Source organism: Venturia canescens, chromosome 1 (genome assembly GCF_019457755.1).
Source record: "Venturia canescens isolate UGA chromosome 1, ASM1945775v1, whole genome shotgun sequence".
Classification (NCBI taxonomy): domain Eukaryota; kingdom Metazoa; phylum Arthropoda; class Insecta; order Hymenoptera; family Ichneumonidae; genus Venturia; species Venturia canescens.
Genome location: NC_057421.1, coordinates 32,322,559 through 32,335,845, shown reverse-complemented (window position 1 = coordinate 32,335,845; position 13,287 = coordinate 32,322,559). Strand labels below are relative to the sequence as shown.

Below are 13,287 nucleotides of genomic sequence, written 5' to 3'. Positions count from 1 at the left end.
TACCATCGATCGATAAATCGTTATGTCCGAGCAAGTTCTTCAGTGCTACGCACGGCGCGCACTGATCCTAGAATTTCACCATCTAATTGGTTGATTGAATTCTAGGGAGATAGTTTATCGACCAATCAGCATCAACTTGGCCATCAGGCTTTACGTTTCTAGAGCATTAAAAATGAAAATCTCTATATAAACATTTTTTCTTCTTTCTTGTCTCTTTGTTACTTCGTGCGTTGGCATCACTGCAGATGAGAGGTTGGGTGCGAAAGAGAGATAGAAAAAAATACAGAAAGGGGCGCAAACGCCGCAAACACACACATAGCTTTCGGGGGGGAGCGCAACTGTGGTGCGATCAGCGCAGGTCGGTTGTCCATGCTCCGTGCTCCGTCATCGTACGGAAAACGTGTTTAGTACGGAGTTTGTGGAAAATAAATCGCTGACGTCTCGTTAAAAAACGAGACCGAATGAAGCAATGGCATTAGAGGCAAGTGCGTTTGAACGAATACGAAAAAGAATTTAAAAGATCTAGTGTACTTTTAGGCGAAAAATCGGAGTACGGAGACGCTCTCTGAATTCACTTTTCTCATATTGTTTCATTAAACCTTATACCGAATGGATTATTCTGTTTGTCGACAGTCGCAGTGAGTTTTAATCACGATAAACGACGAGTGCAGTTGATAAAAAAAAAAAATAAAAAAAAAAAAACCCAAGAATAACACGCGGTTTCCCTACGTGTGTTTATACACAACCGTCGTATTCATACTCCACGTGTGAGTGTGTATATGTGTAAGTGCGCGTATTATTTGTACGTGTGTGATTTGGCTGGCCGTCGCGCGAATGGCGGCTCGGTCACAGTTGTGTTGTGACGTTCGGTGTCGCGCTTCGTGCTGTCAGTCTTGCAGGACTAGCGACAAACTCGTACCATTCAATTTTCACACGCTACATTGCATCGTTGACGCGAGACCCTTTCGTACCCGTGTTCCAGTGTCTTAGTATGTGCGCGTTTCTATTTTCTACATAAGGAATTTTCTGCAAATTGTCACGAAAATGACGAGATATTCACAACCAAAACGGACCATTAATTTGTTTTATTTATTTTCCTTCGTTCGGTTTCGAAAGACCTCCTGTCAATGTGTTATACCGGAGTAATAACGATTCTTTGCTTGTCTCCTATGACTCCTATGAAACCGGGGAAAATTTGAATGAGTATACGGAATTGAGATTCACATTTCGGTGAGAGCAAAGAACAGGAGGGGAGAGGTAACCATAACCACGTTTCGCTCAATGCTGAACCGCTAGAAAGAGCACGTTATTTTCTTCCGCGTTGGAGTAATATCATCGTTATTATTGTTATTATCATTAACCGTATCAATTTCTCCGGCTCTTCCGGATCGTGTTTGTTGGAAAATTATACTTATTTTGTGAATATCGCAACGGTGACTGCGACAGGTGCGCTTTAGTCGTGTAGGCGTGTCGCATCTAAAATCAGCTCTCACTCTCTATCTGCTTCGATTTTATACCTGTGGAGCTGTTTTTTTTTTTTTTTTTTTTTTTTTTATCATCGTCTGTGCTACGAAATCGAGAGTGAGTTCAGGGAGAAACGTCGAGTGGACAAGCACGAGGTGAATTGATAGTGAGAAATAAAAATTGTACAAAGTGTAACACGATGATAAATAGACGGAAAAAAATCTCGGGGTTCGGTTCGATCGTCAGTGAATTTTCACGATCATGAAAATCTACAACGAATTTATTGATGACGACTGTCGCGGGAGTTTCTCTGTCAGCTGAGTGACACTGCGTCCAGACAAGGCTTTAGAATTCGCGCAATATCTTGGCACGCGGAATTGTCGATGATTTTACAATCTATTAAGCAGCAGGAATTTACTTTACTACTCATCGATTTAAATGGTCGACGATATTTTGTGACTTGGTTTGAACGCGCACTATTAATCGAGCGGAAAAAACGTGAGTTGAAATTTCGGTCGAATTGAAGCACAAAGGGAGGTTTGTGCCAAAAAATATTATCGAAGAGACATGAAAAAAATTGGAGGTTAAGTTAGGAACGGGGCTGAATTTTTGTGACCGTTCACGCCCCCTTTTGCTCTTGACAAAGATGATAAAAGAGCAGCAGGTTGTCAGGACATTTACCGTGTAACACGAACACGATAACACACAATTTTTACTACTTCGAACCGAAGAAACTGGCGGATTCTGCGGTGGAATAAAAATTCAAATAATAAAGAAAACGATCGAGCGCTTCGCGCGATAGAGACTCGGCTCCCGTGCTCGGAACGCGGAAAGGCCCCGTGTGACTTCAAGAACATCGAGCTGTCCAAGTATTCAACGATTTATACGCCTCCTTGTCTCGACTCAACTGAAAATAAATAATAAAGTGTAATGAAACAATAGAAGAAATCATTCTCGTGATTTTTCGCGGCGCAGCCGCGCGCCCCTCGTTCTTTGCGGTTTAGCTGTGTTTATTATCATTGTGGCCGAGTGAGCGATCGAGTGCGAGTGAAGTTTGTTGGTAATCAACACGAGTGCGGATGGTGATAAGATGTTCAACTTTATGAAGAAGGCGGCCGAGAAGGACGACAAGGAGAAACGGAAGAGAGAAAAGAAGGAGCGGAAAGATGTTAAGAAGCGTGATCGCGGCAGCATGTCTGCCGAAGAACTTTTGCGTCTCGACGAGGTTAGTATTCTTTGTTTTTATTTTTTCTTCGTGTCCCCCCCCTGCCCCCTCGCCGCTTTGTTTTGCCCATTATTATTCATGCACCGTCGTAAATCACAGAGGAAAATGTTTTTACGCATATTTTTTCTCTTGCTCTCCTTATCGATACGGTGATGATAAATCATGGAAGATGCTGTAAATTCTGATGGGGATTCTCGCCTTTTTGTTTAATGTGCCGCTGAATCGCAGCTGCTGATTGAAAATTATTTGCGGTCGATCGACTTTTTCGCATCGACTATAAACGACGTCGTTCGCAGAGTAAATAAATTTTATTATTTTCTTTACTTTTTCAAGAATTCTTATTTTGAGGGCAGTACAAATGAAGTGGAGAAAATTTAATTTTTTTGTTACGTGACACTCAACTCTTGAAGTCAGGCTGTTCGCTACTCGAAACGTTTTTTTTCACGATTCCTACGCGTTATAATAATTATTGTCGTAGATTCGTTCGATAAATATGATTGCGATAAGTGCGATAAGTGATGGCACTTATCGCCCTTGACAACGCGTCATGAAACTTTTACAGCGTGTCCAATGTAACTGAATTTTTCAAAGTGCCTCCTCGACGCTAGTTTCTTTCGTTTTTCTCAGGCATCTCGAGTCAGCTGTTACGGCGAGCAATAAAAAATTATCGCTGAATGACTCAGAAACCGGTTCGCGCTGTAAGCAATCGAGATTATTCGTGATGATTGATAACTCGCCGTCGATCAGCCCAATTTGTTCGTTCCCCCTTTATTATTTTATCGCTGCACTATTATCCTCAATGATCTATTGCTCTGTGCGTCGATAAGAGAATTTCACGCGAGAGTGGAAATACGATTCCACTCTATCTCCGATACAGGAGAGAACACAATCGAATAACAGCTCGGGAGTGGCGTGACCTCTAAACGGAAAAATGAGAACGAGGTCAAAGCAAATCGTAGATTTTAATGAAACTATCAATTCTTCGCTAAGAATTCACCGGGACGCGTGCGAGCCCGTTAAAAACGGTTTGCTATTTTCTCGAACAAATCAATGCCACCTGAGAAATTTAGTGTCCACGTTGAATTATTTACAATACTGAAGTTTGCAACGTTCGAGCTCAACGAAATTTGTAACTCACCAATTTCTTATTTCACGAATCATTGGTGCGTATAATGCTGAAGTTTGCAACGTTGGAGTTCAACGAAACGAGGGAAAAAATATTTTTAATTAACCAATTTTTTATTTCAAAAAGTATCAGTGCAGGTTGAAAAACTACGACGCTGAAGTTTCCAACGTTGGAGTCCAACGAAATGAATGAAAACAAAATGATTTATCCATCAGTTTTTTATTTCACGAATCATAATTGTGTAGATTGAAAAAATACAAAGTACAAATTCGACTGGATATAAATTGGAGAATTACTGAAATTATTGGACAGTTTTTTAGATCATTTCGTTGGACTCCAACGTTGGAAACTTCAGCATCGTGAAAAACTACGAATTGGAAATTGGACAGAAAACGAAATTGGAGAATTACTGAAATTTTTGGAGAATTTTTTTAGATCATTTCGTTGGACTCCAACGTTGCAAACTTCAGCGTCATTGGTGCGTAGACGGGAAAACTACGAATTGCGGATCAGGCAGGTAACAAAATTGGAGAATCGCTGGAATTTGTCCGAGAGTTTTTTCAGATCGATTTGTTGGACTCCAACGTTGCAAACTTCATGAACTTTTTTTTGGAGCGCTCTTTCTTAGAAACTGTTAATATTCGAAAGTGCGGTTTCTCCGAAAAATAGAGATACACAAATTTTTTTTCGTTCGTATCAGTAGTTAGTATGCATGTTTAACCCTCCGTTGACACGCAACTCAGCCACCAATCAGCAACCTTGGCCCAAGCTCATTGGTAGTGGACACTGTAGACTCATGTGTGTCTGGGGAAGTATAGTGGTTTGAAAAAACTATTTTTTAATTCTTTCATTTTTTCCTTATATATTTACTGCAACAGTATATGTAAAGCCTCAGGAAGATCACAGTTGTCCTTTCAATAAAAAAAAAAATCGAAATGTGCTGCTTTACAACAGTTTTTTGAGTTTTACTTTTCAATATAATAAATTTTCAATATAATCGAAGTAACCGTAAGCAGTATCAATTCAATTTTTATGAATAAATTATAGTATTGAACCGAAACATAAAAAAGTGTTGAATTATGAGTATACCTAAGTTTAAAACCAAAATATCCCGCAAAACGAGCAATTTTTTGAGTAAAAATGGCCGTTTTTCAATGAGCCAAATAATTAAACTTTTTTTTGAATTTCATAATGCTATATAGTTTTTTTAATCTACTATATATCGACAAAAATATAGCACACTATTAATTTTTTAAATTCGTTTAATGAAAAGATATGCTTTCTTAAGTGAATTAATGAATTTCTCATTCTTTATGACGCTGAAGTATCCAACGTTGGAGTCCAACGAAATGATCGAAAGAAACTCTCCAATAATTCCAGTAATTTCCCTATTTTGTTCCCTGCCAAATTTGCGATTCGAAGTTTTTCAAGCTGCACCAACGATTCGTGAAATAAAAAATTGGTGAATTACAAACGTTTTTTTCGTTCATTTCGTTGGACTCCAACGTTCGAAACTTCAGCGTCGTTCATTCTTTGTATCATTTTTCATTGAATAAAAATAATAGAGATTAATTTTTATCCATTTCTTAACGCATGTTCTCTTTCTATAGATATCAAACTACATTCCTGAATTTTTTTCAGATTTTTTAAACTAGTCTAGGTATGGGAAAATACGGTAGGACACTGTAGACCCATGTGTCTAGGGAGGTGCGGGAAAAATATGTGTGTCAACGGAGGTCTAATAATGACAATCGGTCGGGGGAAGTCGAAAAAGCGACACAAGATCAAGAGATATAGTTTATTAAACATGACGCTGAAGTTTCCAACGTTGGAGTCCAACGAAATGATCGAAAAAAACTCTCCAATAATTCCAGTAATTCTCCTATTTTGTTCCCTGTCAAATTTGCGATTCGTAGTTTTTCAAGCTGCACCAACGATTCATGAAATAAAAAATTGGTGAATTACAAACATTTTTTTCGTTCATTTCGTTGGACTCCAACGTTGGAAACTTCAGGGTCGTTATTAAACAAAAAACCGATTATAAGATTTGTGAATTTTCTACGACGCTGAAGTTTCCAACGTTGGAGTCCAACGAAATGAATGAAAATAAAATGATTTATCCATCAGTTTTTTATTTCACGAATCATAATTGTGTAGATTGAAAAAACACAAAGTACAAATTCGACTGGAAATAAATTGGAGAATTACTGGAATTATTGGACAGTTTTTTAGATCATTTCGTTGGACTCCAACGTTGGAAACTTCAGCATCGTAATTTTCTGTGTTTTCCAAGCATTATAGGCATCAATTTTGGCATCATTACAGGCATGATTATATGCAAACCGTTTACGTATCCACAATCCTTTTTTTTTGTTTTTGGTGACGAGTTGAAGTTAGTGCGGACGAAAAAAAAAAAAATTATCATGGTTTTTCGAAAAAGCGGCACTTATAAATATTTACTTTAGAAATACAAAAGTTACGAGGAGCGATTGTTCGTTAATCGGTTTGCCTCAATATATTCAAAGAAATGTATCTCTCCATTGCAGCTATTCCCGATGGCTCTGATTGGCGAACTGCACTGCTGGTTAATTCATAACGAAAAACCTATTTTTCACTCGTTGGAAACATATGAGAAGATAAACAAATGGTTACGATTCGGTGAACTATTAACACTCGAATGACCAATCTAATGACGCTGGAGTTTGTACAACGTTGGAGTCCAACGAAATGATGTTAAAGAACTCTCCAATAATTCCAGTAATTCTCCAATTTTGTGACCTGCCTAATTTGCAATCCGTAGCTTTTCAACTTAGACCGATGCTTTGTGAAAAATAAAAAATGGTGAATTACATATGTTTTTTTTTCGTTCATTTCGTTGCAAACTTGAGCGTCGTCCAATTTACAGGGCTCCAATACGAATATTTCTCCAGCGTTGAAGATAAGAAATTGACTGTCGACTCGGACCTTTATTTTAGATTTTTGTAAAAATCGAAATAAAAACTCATAATTAACAAGATCGGGAAGAGTCAATCGATTTTTCTATGCAATGGCATTGTTGACTAAACATTTTTTAGTCTTTCGAAAAGGAATATTTCTCATTTTTCATCGGTATCGGATAACGGTGCGAAAAAAATTCAGTGCATTTGACCAAATTGAATAACACGAGTTGACTCAAAGTTCACGCTTCCGTGTCCATTGTTCGGATTGCGAAAAAATGTGAATGTTTGCACAGCGTATAGAGGCGTCGAAATATTCTCTATTTTATAAGCGCCCACACCCACAAAAGAGCGAAAAAGTAAGGAAGGGCGCGGGGGAAAAAAGAGCACGCACATTGTATATCGACGTGACACGGTTGTTACGTGTTCTGTGTGGCGTCGCGTGGTCAGGGTCGGGCGTTACCGCAGCCAGACCGGTGTAGCGTAAGAAATAAATAGAGAGAAAGAGAGAATTGAGTGAGCAGTGCGTAACAGCACGCGATCTTTGTACGCCCGAATTCATTTATTTACTCGTCAAACGTGCATTCTATAATAGCACATCATCCCGATGATATTTATCCTCAGAAATAACTGCCCCGTTCGATGAACACTGGCACTTTCGTTATACTCTCACTATGAAATCTTTCTTGTCTTTTACGAATGCCTCATGTTCCAAGGAATAAGTAAAATTTCATGACGCTGAAGTTTGCAACGTTGGAGTCCAACGAAATAATCTAATAAAACTCTCAAATAATTCCAGTTAATTTCCAATTTTTTTACCTGCCGAATTTGCCATTCGTAGTTTTTCAACCTACACCAATGATTCGTAAAATAAATAATTGGTGAATTACAGATATTTTTTTCATTCATTTCGTTGGACTCTAACGTGTTGCAAACTTCAAAGTCGTAAAATTTCAGGATTTTCGAAGGTTTGTAATCGAATAAAAAATGTTTAACGAGCACCATAAACAGCGGGATGGTTCGCATGAAAAATTGATCGGATTCTTTTCTATGAGCGTACGAAGGATTTCATACGAAAGTATTCAAATTATACTCTAAGATGGGAACGACAGCGATTTTTTGAATGGATTCGTCGTGAGTCTTTCAAGGAGTAATGAGGCAATCGACCGCAAGGAAATGATGTAAAAAAAGTCTCCAATAGTTGCAGCGAATCTTCAATTCTGTTACCTGCCTAATTTGCAATTCTTAGTTTTTCAGTCTGCTCTAATGATTCGTGAAATAATAAAAAATTGGTGAATTGCAAATGTTGCGAATTTCAGCAGCATCGTCGAATATTAGTGAAGAAAAAATGGAGCCTCAATTTGGAAAATTTTCATGACGCTGAAGTTACCAACGTTGGAGTCCAACGAAATGATCTAAAAAAACTCATAAATAATTCCAGTAAATCTCCAATCTTGTTCCCTGCCGCATTTTCAATTCGTAATTTTTCAAGCCACATCAATAATTCGTGAAATGAAAAAATAATGAATTATAAATGTTTTTTTCGTTCATTTCGTTGAACTTGAACGTTGCAAACTTCAGCGTCGTAAATTTTCGAAATATCCTGATAGAATAAAATCCTGACAAAAGTGAATTTTTAAAATATTCGGGTTTCGAAATGATGTCGAAAAAAAGTACATATTTTGTTGAAATTTGTTGCAGGTTCGTCGTTCGTTAAAGATACGTTCGCGACGTAAAGAGAAGGAAAAGCTGCCCTCGGGTATCACGGCTGATTACAGTGCTTCATTTTTCGCGGAGCTCGATCGCGATCTCCTGGAAAATCCGCCGTGCAATCCTGCCGGAACGAGCTGGACTCGTACGCCCGATGGTTTGACCCAGAGCGATTCGTCCGAAGCATCGTTGACGTCGCTGACGAACGCCAGTGGCAAACCGGTACCCCCGCTGTTACCGCCGAAACCACCGAAGCGTGGAATTCTCAAAGGACCAAGATTGAGCATCACGAGTATTGGGCCAGTCGCTGAAACCGTTGCTGCTGTACAAAACGGCATCGAAGTTGAAACCAATCATCAAGATGTGAATTTGCTCGTTAGAAACACACTGCAAAATGAAGTTATAGCTTATCAGAATGTACCGAATCAACAACAACAACAACCCCATGAATTCGGTAGCGAGGAAGAATCTTCTTCGTATCAAATTAGACCAAGTCCACACGGACCGAGTAACGAACGCCAACATCAAAATCCAGGTCACCATCATCATCATCATCATCATCATCATCATCATACTTCTGACACAAAATTATTGCAGGTGAACACTTCCTCATTACGCATTTGTTTTCGTGGATCATTATAGAGAAATATTGAAAATAAAGAACTCAGATTTTGGGAACCTTTACAGAAATTGCAATAAAGAACAGATGAATTTCTGTGTCCGATCGCTTTAAGCGACAGGATAGAAGATTTCCGTTGAGGGTTCTGCCCTAATTAGACGGGCTAAAAAAAGATTATTTTCACGAATTTTTTTGACCGGTATAAGTTATAAATGTTAGGTATAAAAAATACACAAATTTTTTTTTTTAACCGGTTGACTGGTGAGCTTTTTTCCAGTTTTTGTGCCAAAACTCGTACGAGCGAATATGTTACCGAAAATCACGATAATTTATTTCTGAGGGTTTTCGAGGTTGCTGATTCCATTTTCATGTGATAAAGCATTACATTTTCGCAGTGAAAAATTAACAAATTTCACCCTGAACCCTTATTTTTCACATTTTTGGGGGTAGCGAATTTTGTTTGATTTCGACGAAAGAGTCCAGTGCGCTAAAAAACTAAAAATGTTCATGTCATATAGCATGAAAATCCATTGAAAAAACGAAAAATTTCACCCTCAACCTTCGATTTTTCCCATTTCCAAGGGCAGTGAGGTGAAAATTAAGTTCAAAAATCGACTCAGCGACCCAAAAAATCATTGTATACCAAATTTTGTCCAAATTGGTTGAAAATTGATAAAGTTATTTCAATATTTACACATATGATACAAAACCAGAATGGGCCCGACTTTTTTTTGTACATATATGATCCAATACCAGTCAATCGGTTAATATTTATTTTACTCAGCGGGGGAGCAGACAGGTCCAAAAACAGATAAAATCTCTGGAATGGATGATCAGAGAAGAAAAAGTGATTTTAGGTTCAATAGGTAAATGGCTGTAGCGCACATCATACGATTTTTGATTTTTTCAAAAATGACAAAATGGCGGCTATTTTTCCAAAAACTACGAAAAAGTGCGTTTTTTTCATCGTTTTTTTTTGCAAAAAAAATAGTTCCACTAAAAATTTCAAAATTCGTACGATACGCGCTATAGCTATAGTCGTAAAAAACATGTGATGAAATTTTGGTAAGGATCGGTTGAATAGTTTTGGAAATTTTATCGACGAGCCGTCCAAAAACGTAATTTTGAGAAAAAATTTTGAGGCAAATCCTTTTATTTTTCGAGCAATTCTTATTTCACTTCGCATGATTCATTTGAAAAACAAAGAAAAATAATTATCTGGAAGTGTATGAAGAAACGGGAGATTTTATCTGCTTCATTTTATCTTTAAACCAAAAACAAATGTTCCCAGTAATTATGAACGTTTGAATTTAAAAAATAAATTGAAAACGGTGCTGTGCATTTGTTGAAATTTCATCGAATATACTCGAGTGTTTCGATTTGTCAGACCTCCTCTAGTTTTTTAACAGAAAAATGTCTTCCTTGGAAAAAAGATCTGGTCTTGTATCGCGAGCAATGAGTTCCAGGCCTCTCCATAAAATCAGGAATTTAGAAAAAACTGTTTTCCTCTCAGCTATTGACGCGCCACCCGCTGCATAGCTGTTCTTCGTATGGTACATTTCTTTCCTAAAAGAACTTCGCTCAAAGTGGCAGTAGAGTTTAGTAGTTTTTCAAGCACCCAGCTAGAATAGAGACTGGAAAGTTACCGTTACGGCAACGGGCGTACGGAACTAACTCGGAATTTTGTGACGATTATTACTAAGTAAAATGGAATATATTATGAAAATGAAGTACTCAAGTCTGCGTACATTCTGCTTTGAGATAAACACGAAAGTTGAAAGTTGCTCTACATCTCTATTGCTATAATCGTAGTCGTTACTTTTTTATTGTATTAAGCAAGCAACTTCGCTAGAGCTGTGGATGATGTTACAATAATGAGTGTAGAAAGTACGATGAAAATTGAAGAAATAGTAATTTTATAGTTTTATCGTTGAAATGTAGTGGGAAAGAGAATTTGTCAAGTTTTTAAATAAAGTTAAATTGAATATGACGTTACAGGTAGTAACGAGTGCAAGTCCATCGGCGGATTCATTGACGGATACAACGAATTCGAGTTTCGCAACACCGCCATTCAGTCTGTCACCGATCGGCGAGTCGCAGGGTTTTGCGCGCTGGCGTTCGTCAGCCTCCTTCGAGGAGCAAGGAGTCGAGCTCGGTTTGCCGGAAATAGTGCCCCTCGTACTTCCGGAAGCACGGGAATTGACGATACAACGGCAGCCACCGCCGCGAAACGATTTCGGTTTTTCCCTACGCCGAGCTGTCATAGTTGAACGTGGAAATAACGGAATAACGCAAATGCGACCGGTTATATTCGCCGAACCCGGCGCTATCGTGCAAAATAACAACGACACGGGTTTGTTACCCGGCGACAGGCTCATCGAGGTCAATGCCATTAATGTTGACGACAAATCGAGGGAGGAGGTCATCGACCTTATCAAAGGCTCGGCTAACAGTGTCACGGTCAAGGTCAGTCGTATTATTCATCCTGACTATGCACATTGCGCGCGATGACGCTACGAAAGTTCGGATCAAACTTTGTGTCCGGTGCTTCCCTTCGTTCGAGAAAGAGCAAGCAAAAAATATTGTTCGCATCGGAGTGTTTCAAAGTTTCTACGATTAAGAATGATTTCCGTGCTGCAGTGCCAGCATCGATTTTCAATTAATCATTCATCGGGGTGGAACCGAAAATACTTTTCGTTTTCAACTTTAAATTCATTGTCGATTATTTACCAGATAAAATATCGCTCGAGACGCTTCATACTGCGTGGCTTTCTACTGATTAGGAATAAGAAAAGCTTTTTCGTGTGCAATCGCAAGTCTGGCCTTTTTGTAAGAAAACCGGAAGTGAATATCTGGCTTGAACAGCACCGATCGCAGATACGAGCCTTCTAAGAGCCGACTGTCCAACTATATTTTTCTCTATTCTCGTCGATGAGTTATCTCTATCGTGTTCTCCCTGACTAAGCGATCTTTGGTGTAAGCGGCATTAGACTTTGGACTCGGCAGTGATAGAGGTCTTACGGTTCGCACGCAACATGTGCAAATCTTCGCGGTGAAAGGTTCGGAATTCTTGAGAGGCTCCAAGCCATCGAGGAATGCATGAGTGAGGGAAATAAATAACCTCGATCCTTTTCCCCGTGGATTAATTCACCGGCAATTCTGTCGGAGATCAAGTATTTTGATCATTCAATAAGTTACTAATTGGATTCATTTACGTCCATCCGATTGTTCTATCAATTTTTATATTATTTGATATGTCAATTTACAAGAAATTCATTACTTCCTCGAAATGAAATTTCATTCATCGTTATCCACTAATTTCTATTGTTTCGTGACAAATCAATTTTCCGATCGTTTCCATTGTTCGAGCTGTCAATTACCAAAAATTTACAATTTTCCTTTTCATTTTCGTCGATGATCATTGCGCTTCGTTGAGTAAATTCATTCTCTCTATCTGGGGATATGCTTCAGAGAACGTTCAACTCAATTCAATTTAGACGCAGGATCAATATTTCGTCCAATGAAATTCCCTGGCTTCGAAATATTAGGCCCGATTGGGAATAAAATAGTGTTTCGTCACGAGATTTCGTCCTGTGTCAGACTGCCCGTAGACGAAGCTGCAATTTACCGACACAAACGAAATCTCATATAGCTCTCAGTGGGAAGGTCCGTTTGAAAAGCGATCACGAGATCAACGTTTCCAATGTGCGATGCAGGGAGAAAGTTTCAGGAGTGTGTTTCGGATGTTGAATTTGACATCGTTCGGGCGAGAGGGCTCCCGGTGAATTATTTTCCCTGCTCGTCTGGCTTGTTGCCAGTATCTCTAATAACTTCCACCCTCATGCTGGCATAGAAATCCGGGCACGAAAATCGAGACTCTCGTGCCCCGCATCTTCGAGTTCCTCTTTTATGTCTGTCTCCATTGACCCGGGAAGAAAAAAACAGGACGATTGTGCATCGCGGTTGTGTTCTCGATCAGTGATTCTTCGCTCTTTATGGCTTTGTTTTCAACGTTTTTTTATACACTCGTCTCTCTTATGAAATCTCAAAACATCGTTTTCGTCTTCTCCATGGATCCTTCTGCTTCATTGGTTTTGATCATCAATTGTTCTTGATTTTATTGCTTGGAAATACGTCAATCAGGAATGCAGACAAAAAATTCCACAACTTGTAAGAGTTTTAAATTCTCAATTTCATGTAGAATTTT

The 13,287-nt window shown here is 38.7% G+C and overlaps 1 protein-coding gene across 2 annotated transcripts in view; it reads left to right on the top strand.

Moving 5' to 3' along the window:
* Positions 1-358: 358 nt before the first annotated feature.
* Positions 359-13,287, top strand: part of Mhcl (Myosin heavy chain-like) — a 133,771-nt gene continuing 120,842 nt past the window's right edge. For both annotated transcript variants that reach the window (XM_043427529.1, XM_043427518.1), the window contains exons 1-3: positions 359-2,689; positions 8,453-9,058; positions 11,079-11,546. In XM_043427529.1, the coding sequence (XP_043283464.1) occupies positions 2,555-2,689; positions 8,453-9,058; positions 11,079-11,546 (1,209 nt within the window). In that variant the 5' untranslated portion in view covers positions 359-2,554. The remainder of the gene's footprint in view (positions 2,690-8,452; positions 9,059-11,078; positions 11,547-13,287) is intronic.